We start from the raw sequence: 17,543 nt of genomic DNA on the forward strand, positions 1-17,543 counted from the left end.
CCAAAGCTAAGACGGAATGTTTTATTAACAGCTAGAGGAAGTTGAGATTGATTCTTGGCCTGCAGCTAAAAAAGATTTATGGGTTATTATTGATTTTCCTCGTTGTTCCTCAGCAAAGCAGCTCAGTAAGTACCTACAGCTGCTGAGATTCCCCAGAAGAATGCCTTGGTACACTGTGTTCAGACAGCTCACACAAAGGCTTTTACTACCTGCTGCCTTTCTTTTCTAACATCTTTGAGTTTTTCCTTGGTTCAGTCTCCCCTTCATGTGAACTCTGTGGCATCTCTCTGAAAGAATAAATAAGAAAAAAAAATTGCAGATGGTTTTTAAAATGCTATACTTCCCTCTTAAACTAAATTAATTTTGGTGAAAGAAAGACCCTTGCTATATAACTTCTGCACTCACTGGTTTCAGCTGCCTCTGTTAAGGCTGCCAAAACAAAGTTGCAAAAACATAAACGCTCCTTTGTTGGGTCCCTGTTCCCTACATACGTGTCCCTTGTTGGCTGTGGGAAAGGAGTGTGTGAAAAGGGTTGATGCTATCAGGGAAAGGAGCCATCTCCTGAAGTCAGTCCCAGGCTGAGGTCACTCAGGGGATAAATACTTTTCCCCAAAGGCCTGTGGCTCCTGAGAACCAACTGTTTGCTTTGCCTGTCAGCAGGATTTTCTCTGCTCAATATATCAAGCCGCAGTGACCAGCTGGCTGGTTTGATCTGCCTGTAGTAATCAGCTGGCATCTTTCAGGTTTGTAGCCATTTCTTCTCCTCTAGTTAGCACCCCAGCATAAGCCAACTGAAACATCTATCAAGAAAATCATTGTTAGAGCTGCTACCCTCATCAGCCAAAGACAGCGCTTGCCTTTGTTCCTGAAATAAAGGTGGAAGTTGAAAGCCTAAATACCACAGACCATATTTTGGTTGCTACATTTCAGCCTAGTTCCATTGAATTCACTTGCCTCTGCTGATTTATGCTGTCTGTGACTCAGGTTTAAATAAAACTAAATAAAGGAAATTTGGAAACAAATTTCTATTTTCTATGTCTATTTTCTCTATCTTTAACCAAAGATATTTATAAAATACACAGCAGTACAGACAAGCAAATACAGATGAATTTCCTAACTTCAAAAAAAGATTATGGGGTAAAAAAAGCTTAATTACATGTGTGAAGAAAATATTGAGGAAGCTCAGCTAGTGCAGGCATTGTGTTTTGAGTTTGATTGACATATCTCCTTAAGACGTAGATTCTGTAGCTTTTATAAATAGTTTTTCACATACCATATTTTTAGTCTCTAAAGTACCTGCATAAGCCAGAAGTTATTCCATGAGGCTCTTGAATATTTTCATGAGAATCGTCTATTTCTGCTGGTTCAGGTGACTGCAAGGTCTGTCTTTTGGAATTTGCTTTTTCACCTGAATTGCCAAATGCAGTGGATTAAAAAAAAAAAAAAAAAAAAAAAAGAGAATCACATATAGTAGAGCTTGTCTCATTTTGATTAACCTGAAGCCAAAAACTACACTCTAACACTTCTTATATACCTATTATTATTCCAAGGAAATCACTCTATATTAGCCCAGCACATTGCTTTTTTACCATTGGTTAGCTCTCACACAGCAAACTATGAAGGGCCATGCTTGCTGAACTGAAGTAAGTTTCCATGTGGTGCAACAGTTGAAAGTCCTATCATATATTTTCTTATCAAGTGACTGAAAATGGCTTTTTATTACCACCAAACAGAAGAAAAAAGAATTCAAATTTTTGAGTGATTTGAATCAGAACAACATGATGTTAAAAAATCAATTGCTTTTAGGGTCCTGAACTAAGCTTCCGTATATGTTCATGCAGTCATGGTGCCCACCAAGGCAAACAGTTTTCACACCTGAGAAATAACAGCTGGGGAGAGAGACTTCAAAATTGCGCAGGTCAGTGAGTTGCTTTTTCCTTTCAGGCACCCATCTTGCCTTTCAGCATCTTTCAAATGTAATACCATATGTTTCATTCTGATAATGACAGCAAGATTGCACGGCTTAAAGGATGACATGTACACTGCATCTGAAATGTGACCTAGGAAACACGACTGCTATTCTAAAAATTTGTCTCTAAGTATCTCTTGAAGGATGAATTAGTATAATTTTTTAAAACTACAGTGAACTCATAAAAATAGATCAAGCTTCCTGATTCAGTAGGATTGTAATCTTGAGTACATGTGTGGGAGGCAGTTCTTCCATTCTACCAGGAGAATGAAAGCTGGGTGATTCAACTCTGCTGTTCTCCCATAGATTTAGCAATTGAGGTGAACAGAGTAGTTTCTAAAGGACATGACAAAGACATGAAAAATATTTTCGTTTCAGCTGGGCAAAGCCTTACCTCAGTGGACACAATGTAATCTATCAGCTGAAGGGCTGCTCCGAAGTTAGAAAAGGTGACACTTGTTTGTGGCTGTGCTGCTGGAGAACCGGGTGACCTTGAGAGGTTTCATTACTTTTCTACAACCCAGTTAGGGGAACGGCACTGATGAAAAATCTCTTCTAAAACTGCAATGTGTTATATTGCAAAATTTGCACTGTATTGTGGAATTGCGCACGGGTTTTTTTAACAATTCAGGATAGTACCAACCTGCTGGCTTGCTCCTTTTGGAAGGCTTCTTCTTCACAGCAAGTGGAACTCGGGTTAGCGCAGCCAACTCACGCACAAAGTCCTGCTCTGCTTCCTGCATGCAAGAACAAAGCAGCACTCAACACAACACAGCTCAATTCTGTGCTATGTTATTACATGTGGCAGAACAAAACAGGCACATCACTGCAGAAACACAGGAAAAGATATTTATGGGAAACAATCAGTGAAGCGTTCCTACAAGACAGTGATGAATCTCAGCACTGATTTCACCTAGGGTAGCAAAGAGATTACTACAATCTGTCCCATGTTTTTCCACTGAATGTTTCAGATCCATGAGCCATTTTACCCCTATTTACCCTTAGCTGATTCTCCAACTCCGTTCCTAGGTGGTGCAGTCCCAGCAGCTTCTGTTTCAGAGACTCCAGGCGAAACTGTTGCTGCAGTTCAAACTGTGCCAATATCTTGTTTTGCTGTAGCACGACCCTGGTCAAGAGAAATGTAAATGCATAGATGTTCAGTGCAAGGGAGGAACACAATCCTGTCAAAGTCTATTGAGAAGATTTTGTAGAGAGAAAGGTTCATTAACAGTATTGGCCTAGCCAACTTCTGCTGGGACAGAAAATTTTGTGGTAGATTTTTAATAACCTGCCTTGGCTGTCCATAGGATACAAGGTCCTTTTGGAGGCAGGAATTACAGGAGTTTACAGTGTCCATGCCTGGACTTTGGGAGCTGGAATTCAGCTCTAAAGTGGAAGCCTGCTTTCAAAACCATTGTATGTTCCTAGGGTCAGTTTTACTGCCTGCTTGTCAAAGGGCCAAGCTGTTCAAAGATCAGGTGTGAGGATAAAGGATTAAGAATTAGGCACTTCATCCAGGGTTCTTCAGTATCAGACTGAGCCATCACCAGTACCAGACTGATCCATCAACATGGTAACTCAAAACTTGGCAACTGAAAGCATTAACAGCTGTATTCTTCACTTGTTTTACTTTTCTGGCTAAGGATTATTATTAAAACAGTACAGCCTGCACAGCTGCAACTTCGCTGCATCTGTATTTCTTCTGTTTTCTTGCCTGATCTACCTTAAAGCAATGCTGCCAGTCACCCAGCAAATTCCTCAGGGAAGGAGGTAACACAAATAGACATTTACATTTAATGAAGTTGCTATTGCAATGGTCACTGGTTACAGAGGTTACCTTTCAGCATTTGCTTTTTGAACTCACACTCCTAACCTTGTACTAAGGGCAAAAAGAAATAAAACAATAAAACAAGGTCCAATTTATAGGAGTTAGACAAATTAATGCAAACTTCATCATTAATTTACAAAGGACTAGACCATAAAGAAATCATAATGGCAGTAGGAAAATGAGTTTGATCACTGATGATTATGAGATCAGCTTAGATGCTGCACACCACACTTCTGCTTGTGTGAAGGCAAATTTCATTGTCTTTTAAGATACTAGAATAGTTTACGGGAGAAAAAAATGAGACAACAGCTAGAAGTGAATTTGTGTGTCAGAATAAATGATAACTTTGATAATGAATAACTAACAGATCTTTTATGAAACCCTTTATTACATAAATCCATTAGTTTACTAACTTAAACAGGGATGAAAAAGTGGTCAATGGTATCTCTCAATAGTGAAGAAACAGAATGTCTAAAAAAAGATTTAACCTCTTTACAATGTCAAAATTGCAGCTGTTGTATTTTTCTGGATAATAAACCAAGAGTTAAGACATAAAATTATTACAAAAATGTATCACGTACATGACAAGCCATAGATATTTTTATGACAGCTTACTCCTTTATAATTGCAGTGCTTTTTGTCTGGACTTTAGGTTTCATTAAATCAGTAATTAATTCAATTTTATTTTTTATTTAACTAACATTTGAGGGATTCCACTCTAAATTTAGTGCAAGTAATCTTGATTTTCCAAGGCATTCACTGAAGCCTTCTTTCCATTTTGAGTATTTTTTTGGTTTAAAATAATTTCTCTTCATTATGGTTTTCTCCACAGCAAACTAACACAAACTTTTGATGTTCAAAGTATAAAGGATGGAATGCAATGAATTACATTCAGCATTGGTTACCATCCTACATTTATATTAAATTTCTTCTAAAATTTGGCATATGTTTTGGCATTGTATTTCATTCTCTCATTTCAAACTGCCTAAGTATAGTTATTCAATCTGTAACTAATGACCATCAAAAAGTTTATTTAATAAAAAAATAATTCTCTGAGATCAAGGGGAAGACATCATTTGGCAATAGGTATTTCTTTTCCATGAAAGACAAGTATAAAATGCACACTCAAGACATTTATTCAGCTGGATATTTATGTAGATCTGCAATCACTCACGAAGTTTAAATAGACAGCAGTGCTGCTGCCTGGTCTAACCTCTGATGGACCGTGGATGACACATTTAGGAGGCCTTTGGTGTGCTTTTCCTTCAATGCCAGTTCATTCTCTTTACTCTTCAGTCTGATCCTTTCATTTCTTTCTGCTGAAATAATGTTTTTGAAAAATTTTCTGCTCAAAATTAAAAAGTCTTGAGTTGTGACAACCTTCATCACAAATTAATCCTGATTCTAGGTAGTCTTTCCAAACTTACTGCTCCTTAGGGATATCAAGAACTTTACACACTCTGCCACCGTGATCTGCTGCAAAGAGAATACTTTGTGCATCATTTAACTGAGACAGAAATGTCACTGAATTCCTGTTCACCTACTTCTCCCACTAGGCCAACTGATTAACATGGAATTCAAAGCAGAAATTTTCTAAAAAGACCTTGGTGCCTTAGGCAAGAACTGTAACACCTAAACAAAAAATGCAATATAAAGAAAACCCTCCATGCAGAGGTGACTTATTCTGGAGAATGCCCAGCTTCACAAGAAATCCCCTCATCTGATAGGAAAGTATTCTGGTAACTTTTGCATATGCTCACACTCTGTGACTGAGTGCTTATTTACTGGCCAAACCTTTTCTGAACACTCAGAGAGGTTGACAGGCACCTTTCCTACCAACTGCACCATCAGGGACAGTTACTGAATGTACTCTGAGCTGAGCTGGGCTGGGCTGGGCTGGGCTGGCTGTGCAGGGGAGGTGCTCTCTACCTTTGCTCCTTGTGGCTCTGCCAGGCAGAGTAAATTCAGATTTACTAGGCCAAGGGATGCCAGAAAAAGCAAAATCTTCTAACCTTACATGAACTAAAGTCACCGGGAAACAGAATTGTCTTATAGTTGTCAATGTCATACGAACCTTGAAAGGATTTCAGATGTTGAAGCTTTTTTTCTTCATAGCCTTCTGTGATTTTTCCTAATTGCTGGTAGTAGTTTTGCACCAGTCTATTGATATTGCTGGTCCCATACACACTTTCAACAGCAGATTCCACCAGTCTCTCCTGTATCATATGGTACAAGCCACAATTCATTTTCCAAGCCCAAAAGTGTTTTGATCTGTTTAAAAATGCCCCATACCTAATTTGGTATGCTCACACAAAATTGTGAATTTAAAATGTATCATTAAAAATAGGGCAGACTGAGATACTGAAAACCATGCAACATATCATCATGAAAAATTATCATCAAAATCTTTCTAATTTGCCTCATCTCCATTTGGAAAGGGGTTATTCCTCTATCCCTTCAATCTCTACAGCCAATTTTAACAATCAAACCAACTGCCAGCAAAGCAAGCTGATCTATGTGTAGCTCTACTGTGACTTTCCATTACACAGCAAATCCAAATATTTTCTTTGGAAAAAAAATATTAATCTATGATGTAAGTTTTAATTTTAATTTTATTTATCTATGAATTAATATTAAGCTATTAGTATAAAAACACTATTAATTAGTCACAAACCCTTTATCAACAAATAACCATCTCATTTCTTTCTTCTTTTTGTTACTCTTTGCCATCAAGTGTTGTGACAATTTTTTTCCTGTTCCAGTGTTCACTTAATAAAACCAGTTTTGGCTGCTGTAGCAAATACTGTACTGCTACATAAGTGTTAGCTTGTAAATACTTTGCAAATTATGCTCAGTTTTAACACAGGTCCTAACAGTCTTCTGCTGATACTTCTAGGCATAGGTTAATGCATACATTAAATTGCTTTCCATCTGTGCAAGGTAGCCCTTGTTTTGTTTGGAAAACTGCTGTTGACCACTTCCATACCTTGAAGTCCTGTCCATCATCTGAACTCTTTCTTTCAGCTTCCCCACGGGCATACTGCAGCAATGTCTGCCCAATCACCTGCTCCATGTGCTGCTGAAGAAACTGTAGAGCTTCTTGGATTTCTGTGACTAGCTGCTGGTGAAATTCTAAATTGGTTTCTTGTGTTTCTTCCTCAAGCTTCTCCTCCTCTTCACGAATGTGGGATTCCTGGTAATCAGACAATAAGACAGCACCACCATTTAAATATGTTAACAACTGTAGCCAGCTTCACTTTGAAATAAAGTCCTGCACTCATTCAGAATGTTAGTTAGAGTAATTATTATAATTTATAGAGGAAGTTTGTACAGTCATTTGGCCCATTTATCTTTGCAACAGAACTATAGCCTCTGTCATGATATGTAGAGTAAAAGTTGCATCCTATCCTATTAGTCACTTCTAAGCGATGTATTCACATGTATGTGAAATATCCTAAGTCCAGTAAGGGATAATTGTGGATGCCTTGATAAACTGCCCAGGAGCAAGGATCACACCAAGAATAACTGTACAGTTTGTGTGGTCTATCTGAGAAAAATTTGGTTTGTTGGTACTTGGGAGTACCAATGGCCCTTGGGACAGGTCACAAAGCTGTGTAATAACACTCGAAAACCATTTCCACAACATCCTCTGGTGGTGAGTTCTAAAGCTACTCTACATATTTCTTAATTCTGAACCTGCCATCTGGTAACATTGCTAGGTGCTTTCTTCTTTCATTTGAGATGTGAAAAATGGCTCTCTATTCACATATTTGATGCCAGTTTTAAAACCTACTATATTCCAGAAGACACCTATGTTTTAGGCTAAAGAGTTCAAGTCCTTTGAGGTCTTTGTACCATCCTTGCCTCCATTTTTGTGCATGGAAAGTGCACACTTTTCATCTAAGCTCTCTTCAGTGAGCAGTAGTATCTGCTTACCAGCCTGGCCTGTTCTGTCATCCTTAAGTGTAGCAGTCTGCCATAGATGGCCTTCTATTCTGTTTCTGATGTCTTTCTTATATACTCAGTTAAGGCTAAATAACATTAAAATATTCTGGGAGATGTGATAGTACCAATTTGATGCCTTCTTGGAAATATGAAATACAAGTAGAAAAAAGAACGTTCATCTGCAGAAGTACTCTTATTAATGCTGGGTTGTTCTGACATGTTTTATTTATATCTAAGACATATGTTTTTGAGGTTTTTGAGAAAGTTGGAATGTCATTAAACTGCTTCTTATTTTTTTGAGACACAATGTCATGTGATTATGCCCAAGCTAGGATTCATTAGTTATTTTCCATTCTATATGAAACCACTGGATAGACATGACATTGTCCACCAGTATAAAACTAGCCCAAGCAAAAATTAAGTTCGGGTAAAACAACAGAGTATGTCTAAAAATCTGGTGGAGTGTCTGTAAATTAACCTTTACTGATCTCCTTATAGATTGGTTCTACTTTGGGAGGTTGTTTGCAACATGTTTTTTCTCTCTTGAGTTTTCGCAGTTCCACACCTATGCCTTACTTCTTCAGCATCAAGAATCCTACATGCGTATTTTTTATTTTCCTTGAGAGATGGGTTTTAGCTGGACTTGGAAAGCGACTTTGGAGAGAGGCCAAAGGAACATTAATACCAGAGGACATTTCATTTTCACTAGGGAACCCAGTGATTGAGTCAATTAACGTCTCCATGTGAGCTAAGTGAGAGGGAGTAGTGGAAAGCAAGAGGAATGCAGTGATAAGCATTTGCATTTTATTATATTTTATTTCTTCTGAAGGCTAATAAATTTTCCAGATTTTCAAACTTAAAAGAAACTGCTTCAATTGACATTTTTCAAATATGAAAATAGAAGGACACATATTTTCCTTATTCATCTTCCATGTGGAGATTGAGGGTATGTATTATGCAAATCAAAATTAGAGGGATACAGAGTTTTACCTCTCAGCTAATTGCACAGCAACAGCATGGAGCATAGAGCTGCAAAGTGTTTGATGGGTTCAAGCCATATGTGCAGCAGCAGTGGGCTGGGCAGAGCTATCACTGACATCTGCTGGGAGGGTTGTCTGAGGTTGAAATATGAAATATAGTGTTGTTCTACATAAACAGCCAATGCAGGAATTGAATAACCAACAACACTTAATAGATCAACACTAAAAATCAGCCATGAATGGATGTGAAAAGTGACCTATGGGAACATCATGTCTAAAAATCTCTTAAACTTTCGTCTTCTTGACCTACAGTAGACAGATAATTTGAGAGGATTGGGAATGGATGCTGATCTTATGGACAAAGAGAGAGAAAAAAGAACAAAAAATTATGACAGTATAGAAGAACTTGCTTGTTGTGGTAGGAGTAAGAATTTCTCACATGCATATTACAGTTCCCAGCAGAATTAGTAGGAGCTTCTCTTACCATGAAGCAGTAGCTTTACATAAGTCCTTTATACATGTTGGCATCCTTGCCTTCTTGCATTAGTATTTTCATAAAAATGAATTGCTAGGGTAACACGTATCACAGACAGCTATACACTCTATAAAGCATAAGGGATTTTAAAATGTCTGCCCAAACTACAACAGACACACACAGGGACCTCCTATGCAGTGTGCACATTTTTGACAAAGAATATTTTTCTTTCTCCTTGGAGCTTGAGCTTCTTTTTTTTTTTTTTTGGGGGGGGGGTGGGTAGTGGAGTTTAGATCTGCCATGGCTACTTCTAATGCTAAATATCACATCACACGAGAGTTCTGGAGACAACCCACCTGGACACTGTGACACTGTACCTACCACTGCCTTCTGTAGCTGCCACTGGTCCTCATCTTGGCACAGGGAGGATCCCTTCTGCAGGGTATGTTGCTCTCTCAGCTCCTGAAGCGAGCTCTTTTTTCTGGACAGTCGCATGCACACCAGGGCTGCCATTCCAACTCTTCGGAACGTTAACCTTCTGAGTACTGAACACAGCAGAAGTCGGTGCTTTTGCAATATATAGCTAACAGACCTGTAAAAAGGACCATTAAAAATCCATCAGTGAAGCTGCTTGCCGGTTTGGCACACCTGTGTTCAGCAAAGTTATTGCTTAAAGGTGACAAGAGTTATTCTTCACTCTGTGCAATGTCGTTTTGTACAAAGCATGCCTTTGAAAGCTGCTCAGGTGTAAAGCATGGGTACTGCTGTGTTACAACTCTAGTTCTGTCAATGAAGTTAAATTAAAGTTCTAACAATGAAGTTAAATTAAAATGAAAACAGAAATAAAATAGCTAAATAACCATCTATATGTTGCTGGAATGAACATTTTATCTTGCAGAAAGTGCAACTCCACTGTGACATAGGGAGTGCAGAGAGAGGCTGGTTCAAGACTAGAAACCTCTCAAAAAACACAGCAGATATTCACAAAGCACACCAGTGACAAATCACGTAAGATTATTTTTTCTAATTTCCGAGAGTCATAATATACCTATTTTTTAAATTTTATCTGTCTGAAGGTGCTAATAATCTCTCAACACTGCTTTCCACAATGTAATGTTTTTATCTGGGCCTACAACAGTGAAGTTTTACCCCACAGCTCACTGATGAAACTGTGCTTACTCATCACTGAGGCATCCTAATCTGTTTACGACACCTTGAATTATCTTCTCTTGTTTCTCTGACAGGTGCTTTTGCATCACGGCAGACAGAGCATATTCTGTTATCCAGAGCTAAAAGCAGGGAAAAGAATTACAAATATAAGATACTCTGATTTCAGCCATTCACTGCATAAAGAAACAATGGTTTATTTTGCTAAAAAACTCATCCCTTGCTTTCAAAAACAAACTGATGCTGAATTAAAATTATTCTACTTAGGAATAGTATTTTCAATTATCAAAATCTTAAACAAAACTCACTGAAAAGAAAAACTTTGTACTGTTTTGGATCAGGCCTAAGCAGTGTATCCTACAGATATTTTAGTTTCAGCAACAGAGGAACAAGAAAAAAATAACAATACTGGCACAAAATACTGTAGTGACTCTTATCAGCAGGTTGCAGGAGGTGTATTTTTGGTCTCTTTCTTTTCACTAGTAAAGAATGTAGTTTTTATTTTCACTGAACAAAACAAAGATATCATCTTTCATCACACTTCTGTCATAGTAAGCATTGCTAATAGTTGGAAATGGAGATTATGTGATTAGGTAAATATATGGACTGCAAGTTTACATCTCCTTCACAGTGATATTTAGATCGAAGAATTTAATCTTTAAATGAATTTTGATGGATTTGCCATTAGACTGGAAACTTTTGAAGATATGGACTTCAGATTTTGTTTAGTACATTGCCAGTATTTAAGGAATAGTAAGTCATAAGCTGAAATATTTCCAAGGCTCCAACTCTTACTGTAAGATGAAGAGTATATTTTAGGCTACTGAGAGCTGAATAAAAGCAGGTTACCGCTGATGTATCCAGAACCCTAAATGAAATATAATACCCAGGATGTCTGACAGTTTCACTTTGTGTTCCAGCATCATTCAGAATATGAGTGACTAAATCTTCTATTATAGCAGACAGGTAGGTTTCATTAGATCAGTATGACCAGCAAAGGATTAGATGTAACTAGATGCAACAATAGATGTTGTACTGATTACAGGAGGATGAAGCTTAGTGTGGTGTGGGCACATCCAAGCTGTCATTCTATACTGCCCATATCATAAATGTGGGAGTGGTTTTGAGGTGAAAATGAGCACACCCCTCAGAAGTGGGCACCATTTTATGACTCTCTCTCTAGCAGGAAGGTATCAGCATCAGCCCCTGTAGATCCAGCCCCCATCAGCACCTCAGCTCCAGTTTTCTCTGGAATGCAGCTACAGGACCTGGTGCTCAAAGGACAGCGGCAACAACACTCATCAACAGCAGGACTGAACCAACAGAGCCTGGCCAGAGGCTGCCACGGGGGAAGGACTGCTGGGGTTGAACCCCAGTCCATTTGAGGGGAACCCCACTGACAACAGCTAAGCTGAGCTGAAAGGAGTTGGCAGAATGGTTGGAAAAGCTGCAGCGACCTGCAGGACCAGTGCAGTGGGATGGGAGAAACAGCAGCACAGACACCTGTGCAGAACTGAGCCCAGCAGAGCAGTGGTGCAGCCTGACTCAGGGGACTTATCTGTCACTGGCTTTCGTTGTTTCAGGCTGGGGTGTGTGGGAAATGTTAGCCACGGGAGTTCCCTTGCCATCCTGCCTTTGCTCCTGATGGCCCCAGAGTGGGAATGGTCTCCATATTACCTTTGTCTGGGGAAGTGGACACCACCTACAGGAAGAATCCACCATCTCTTTGTTTATTCCCAGTGGTGAACTCCTTTTTGTTGGGTAAAACACCTTCTCTTTTTTATACCTTTGCTATTAATATTGCTGTTGTTATTGTGTATTTCTTCCTCCATAGCTTTGTGCTTTCAGTAAATTGTTATCTCAATCCATAGCCTCTGCTTTTGCCACTCCCTTGCTGGAACAAGCAGGGGAAGGGGAGTGGCTCATTTGCAGTTTAGTTTCCCTCTGGTGCTAAAACCAGCACAAATCGCACAACTGTTAGTGCTAGAAATCAGGAGTGGTACTGGGCCTCTCTGCTGGATATGAGTTTTTTTGTTGGGAAGCAGTGATATGTGCAGGAGAGAGGCTTTCTCTGTGAGCACAGAATGAACTCCCTGGGAAGTACAGAGAACATCAGAAACCTTGTCATCTTAGGCTTCAAAATAAAAATGTATTTATTTCATAGTTAGTGCCTTCTCTGTAGAATACACAGTGACACATCTAACTGACCTCTCTCCATGTAGAAAACCTTACCAAAACACATGTTCCTGACCAGGATGTCTGACAAGGATGGGCAAGCAGTCAACAACAAGTGACAGATGGGAAGAGTGCAGCTGAGCATGAGAAGCACAGCCCAGAAGACTGCATGGCACTGGAGACCCACTAGGCTGCTCTTGGCAAGAGCCTCAGACGAACCTGTGTAGCCAGATTTCAACTGATCTGAGTCTAGGTAGTGTGATTATCACAGAGCACAGCTGAGCACAGTGTCTTCTCTGATTGCATGCTGCAAGCAGCAAATTAAGGTCTATCAGGTCTCCAGGTATCATCATGACAGATGGCAAAGACTTGCTTGAAGTAATAATTGTTATCAGCATTTCCCTTTAGCAGCTCTGTGGATATAGCTCCTAGTGTTTCATACCTCTCTGCACACATATCCATCATATTGTGTATTTCACTGTCTCTTTCAGCAGTTACAAGAAAGTCTGAAAACGACCTTTTACTTTCCAAAAGTAATTTTATTTCTAATGAGAGATTTGCTGTGGTTCAGATGTGGGTTTCTATAATTTTTGGAGACCTGAATATTTACTGAGAAGTTGCTCTTGAAGGGCAAGTCAAACAACATGAGGGTATATATCACCAAGAGACAGAACACAGGAAATGATATCTGAATTACAACTGAAATGGCAAACGATATAATATTGCAGCCAAGAACCCAAAATATAGCACCTCACTTGCTATCAGTATATCCTAGCACTGTCAGTGATAATAATGACAGTGCTTCTTGTAGCTGTTCTTTACTTCTGTTTATGAAGAAACAGCCTAGTTCTGTACTAGTGAAGAGTTCCTTCTAAAGAATGAGTCACCTTTTCCATTAAGAGTGCATTTAAGGTAATCCATATGCAGAATTTATAAAATGTCTCTGCACCTCCCTGAGACCAATGGGAAACTGAGAATACAGCATAAATTCCTCCAGCACACAGTTATTAAACTCAAGAGTAAAAGTGCCTCAGTTGTGTAAGTAGTAAGAGAAGAAGAGGAAGGGAGAGGGAATTATTACACATTTATGATGAGAGGATAAATAAGGAAGATTGAAAGTTAGACCAAATACTAAACCAGTGTTTTGTCTCAAAAAGGCCATTAGGAGGATGATCAAGATGGAAAGGGTCAGCTGGAATAAGCAGGATATTTTATGTTTAATTGGAAACAACACCTAGGCAGCTCACTGGGATGGGCTAGCAAAGCTGGGTATTTTCCACCTCCACAATACATGAAGAGAGGCAGAAATGTGACAGCAAAGATTTCCTGGGAATATTGAGGCTGCTGGAAGTGGCTGAAAACCAGCAAAACAGAGACAACTACTTCTACAGGCCAGGTGGCAACATCAGGCTTTGTGCTTGCACCAATACTCCACTGTTGAGTCAAGTCACCAGGCAAATCTCCAAGCTTTCCTATTCTTGGGAATCGCCTTATTTTGCACAAACATGGGTCATATGGAGGGGACAAACTTGTGCTGCTGCACAGACTTATTGGCTGAAACAAAGCTCAGGCTCTTTGATTCTTACATTCAACCACTAAAACCAGTGACTAAAGTATGGTAAATGGGCGAGTAAAGCTCTAGAAGGAATGCCTCACTTCCTGAAGTGTTATTCCAACCACTATGAAAAAATAAACCAGAGAAAGTGATAAAATGCACACACCATGTCAAAACGGGTAAGCAGGTGGCAGTTTAGCTTCCTGGATATCAAGCAATGATGTGGGGATGGATGGAAATCTCATCCCATTTCTATTCTGTAGGTTTTCAAGTATTTTGCTTCTTGGTCACAAGTTCACTCCAAGATCTTCTGAAGCACTGCTGAAGTATATTACTCTCTGGCAATAGAAGTGAGGAATATGCCTCTCCTTTCTGTTTTGACATCTTTGGCACAGATTATTCAGGGAATGAAAGGAAAGTGATTTCTCTGTTTCAGCCTGTAGATGGGGTGCAATGCACACTGACTGCCTAGTGAGTCTCAGCCTGGTGCAGGTGCCTGCTCCCTGAAACTGCTCTCTACAGAAATCATGAGTTAGGGACTATGTGGGAAAATGCTCAAAATTTATTTTCATTAGTCATTTATTCCTGGCCTCACTCATACAGTCAAGCCTACAAGGCAAAGTTATATATGAAACTGATTTTTTTTCTTTTCAGTTGTAAAAGTGATTCTTTTCACCCAAAGGACATCATATTCCAGACATGTATAAATGCTAGGAAAGATCATCTAAAAATAAAGGTAGTTAAAGTAAAATGGAAAAATGTTTCTTAGAGCCACTTTGAAAAGCACACATAAATATCCTGGTGAAAATCTTCTGGTGTTAAGACTTCCCAAGCCAGTAAAGCAGGTGACTGTGTAACTCTTAGCATAGCACATTTATCAAGAGGTAAATGAAAGACATATCTCCTGCTGCAAAATGCCTGACAATTTAAAAGGTTGTCAATATGACTGTTGATTTATGGATCTCTTGTCAAACCCAGAACTCTAACATCTATGGGATCTCCCAAATGACATAAACTGGCACAAGGATCCAATATCTTCTTCTTAAAAATGACCTGGCAAAAGGGTCCAATATCTTCTTCTTAAGGTGGAAATCAAGTGTTCCTTTTTGTAGGATGCAAGTGTCAGCTTATTGCTAAAACTTTCATGCTGCTTTTTTATAGTAGGAAAGGGACAAGAAATGCACTTTGCATCTGAACCTAATATAATAGGTTGTGGTGTTTTTCAGACTCATGAAAATTTGCCAGCCTAGCTTTGGTGGAACAGCTATCTCCCAGCATGCTCTCTTTGGAGATAAAGCAGATCTTTTTCCCGTTCGAATCCTTTCCAAAAAGCCACAAGCATTAAGTTAAAAAAGGTACTTAGGCTCCTGCACAGAATATTGTTTTGAGGAATCATAAGGTGGATTTCTCACTAAGAGAAACTCTTATCTCTTCTTGGAATTTATCCTTTAGAATCACTTGTCCTTAGGACAGCTTTGTCTGCCACTCAGAAAATTTTTGTATTGAATAAAGCCCAGCTGCACTGCTGGTGAGTCAGAGACCAATGCGAGAGCTCTGTCATTGCTCAGTTAATTCCTCTATAGCTCAGTAATTACTGTTAATGATGTCAGCAAACCCTTTATTATTTTATTTTCTTTTTTCTTTTTTGTTTTGTTTTTTTCCAGCTAGGAAGTCATCTGCTTTCCATTATGCATGCTAGGGTACACAAAGTGATGGAAAGTCAATTTTCTTATTTAAATTACCTATGCTTGGGCATGACCAGAACACCTGAATTCACATACAATCAATCTTCACACAGGGCTGCCCAAACACCTATTATCTAGCAGCTGAGTGCTGGAGATGAACTAATCCTTTAAATCCTTTGAGAAAAATCCCCAGGGTATTGTTTCTCCACTCAACAGTGTGCCAAATTATAGCAATAGAGGAATGTACAAAACATCATTTTTGGACTGAAACATCAGACTTGAGATGTCCCCCCTCTGTGGTGAGTCTATTACTTGTTAAGCACATCCTCTCAAGCCCTGAACAATGGCTGAGGTTCAATGAGACAGTGGAAAGGCCACAGCAGAGGTGCCCTAATGTGCACTCTGACATGACATTATTCTGAAGTTGCACACTAGAACCTCCTGCTTCTCTGTTTTTTTATGACAGAGAATGCTACCACGTTGCTTAGGGCTCTATGTGCTGTGAGACATGCTTGTTGCTCACCTACCAGACCAGGCTGCTCAGGCCATGCACATAAAAGGACAGGCAATTTGTGCACCCTTCAGGAATGTGGAAATAAACAGCAAGGTTTAAACTTGACAAGTCAGATATTCAATCTAATCCTTGATAAAAAGGGGCAAAATATTTTTTTTAAAAAATTGAGGTTTTCATTGATTCATTAATCACAGAAGGTACAGGTATGCCAAAATCAAACACTAAAAGCCAGCCAACAGCTCTGGAAAATACAAATGTAACTAAGTATGTGAGCAGACCCACTGGCATCAGTGGTTGATCCAAAGCACGATTTAGTTTAGTTTGCTAGATAGCCCTGTGAAATCAAAACAGAAAAACAGAATTGTTTTTCAAAACAGGTCAGTTACAATGACAGGAAATACAAAAGGATCAGGGAGGTGCATGCTGCATAACTACAGATTAAGGAAAATAGAGAAGAAAAAAAGAAATGTCTCACTATGAAAAATTTTACTTTTGTATTTCTAAGGGTGTTCTAAACCCACTGATTAGCAAACAACTCTACCAGATTTAGTAGGAAGCCCACAGTTTCCTGAATCACAGTGTTTTACAGCAGAATCCTAAATACAAGTGGGTGAAAAAGTTGAATACCTTAATCCAGTTGCAGTAATTAGGGACTTGTTCAGTACCTCATTAAGAATGTACTGGATTTTCTAGGCACTTTGGAGAATGAGGGCAAGGGAAATTACGATTCTACCAGTGTTAAAGAAATCTGCCAACCCTTCATTTAAGAAGCTCCAATTGCTGTACACACTGTAGCACACATTTAACATTTAGGAAAGGACACCCCTTTGAATAGAGAAGGTCTTTCTTTGACTAAGCTGTGTTAGAAGCAGTGCTAATAGAGACATAGCATTGCATTAATAAACTGAAGGTATATTTGATGCTGAACACACCTGTCTCAGCATTTACTCTGGTTTTCTCCTCTGGCGTCAATGGCCCCTATAGCAGGCACACACAGAGCAGGAAAGCTGGATGTGTGTTTTTTCACCTTTGCAGGGCAGAGTAAGTTTATAAAGGTACATATCATATGTTTCCAGTTATTATAGTATTAATACATAAAAATTAGTAAGAAATCTTTATCACTGCAAGGCTTTCTTGCCTGCAAACTGTATTTATACATACCCTCTCCAAACAGAGCTGGTGAAGGTTTTTTTGAACTGTTTCTGTAGATGCCAAGAGTTGAGGACATCAGAGAGCAGCCTTGCCAGAAA

General features: G+C 39.0%; 1 protein-coding gene across 1 annotated transcript in view; it reads right to left on the reverse strand.

Annotated features, from left to right (window-relative positions):
- Nucleotides 1-205: 205 nt before the first annotated feature.
- The window catches only part of EVC (EvC ciliary complex subunit 1), a 48,678-nt gene continuing 31,340 nt past the window's right edge, over nt 206-17,543 (reverse strand). Inside the window, exons 13-21 of the mRNA XM_062493370.1 lie at nt 10,377-10,486; nt 9,579-9,789; nt 6,784-6,990; nt 5,872-6,013; nt 5,011-5,116; nt 2,969-3,095; nt 2,613-2,706; nt 1,297-1,408; nt 206-287 (exon numbers count right to left, since the gene is read on the reverse strand). Of these exons, the coding sequence (XP_062349354.1) occupies nt 206-287; nt 1,297-1,408; nt 2,613-2,706; nt 2,969-3,095; nt 5,011-5,116; nt 5,872-6,013; nt 6,784-6,990; nt 9,579-9,789; nt 10,377-10,486 (1,191 nt within the window). The remainder of the gene's footprint in view (nt 288-1,296; nt 1,409-2,612; nt 2,707-2,968; nt 3,096-5,010; nt 5,117-5,871; nt 6,014-6,783; nt 6,991-9,578; nt 9,790-10,376; nt 10,487-17,543) is intronic.

Source organism: Cinclus cinclus, chromosome 5 (assembly GCF_963662255.1).
Source record: "Cinclus cinclus chromosome 5, bCinCin1.1, whole genome shotgun sequence".
Lineage (NCBI taxonomy): Eukaryota > Metazoa > Chordata > Aves > Passeriformes > Cinclidae > Cinclus > Cinclus cinclus.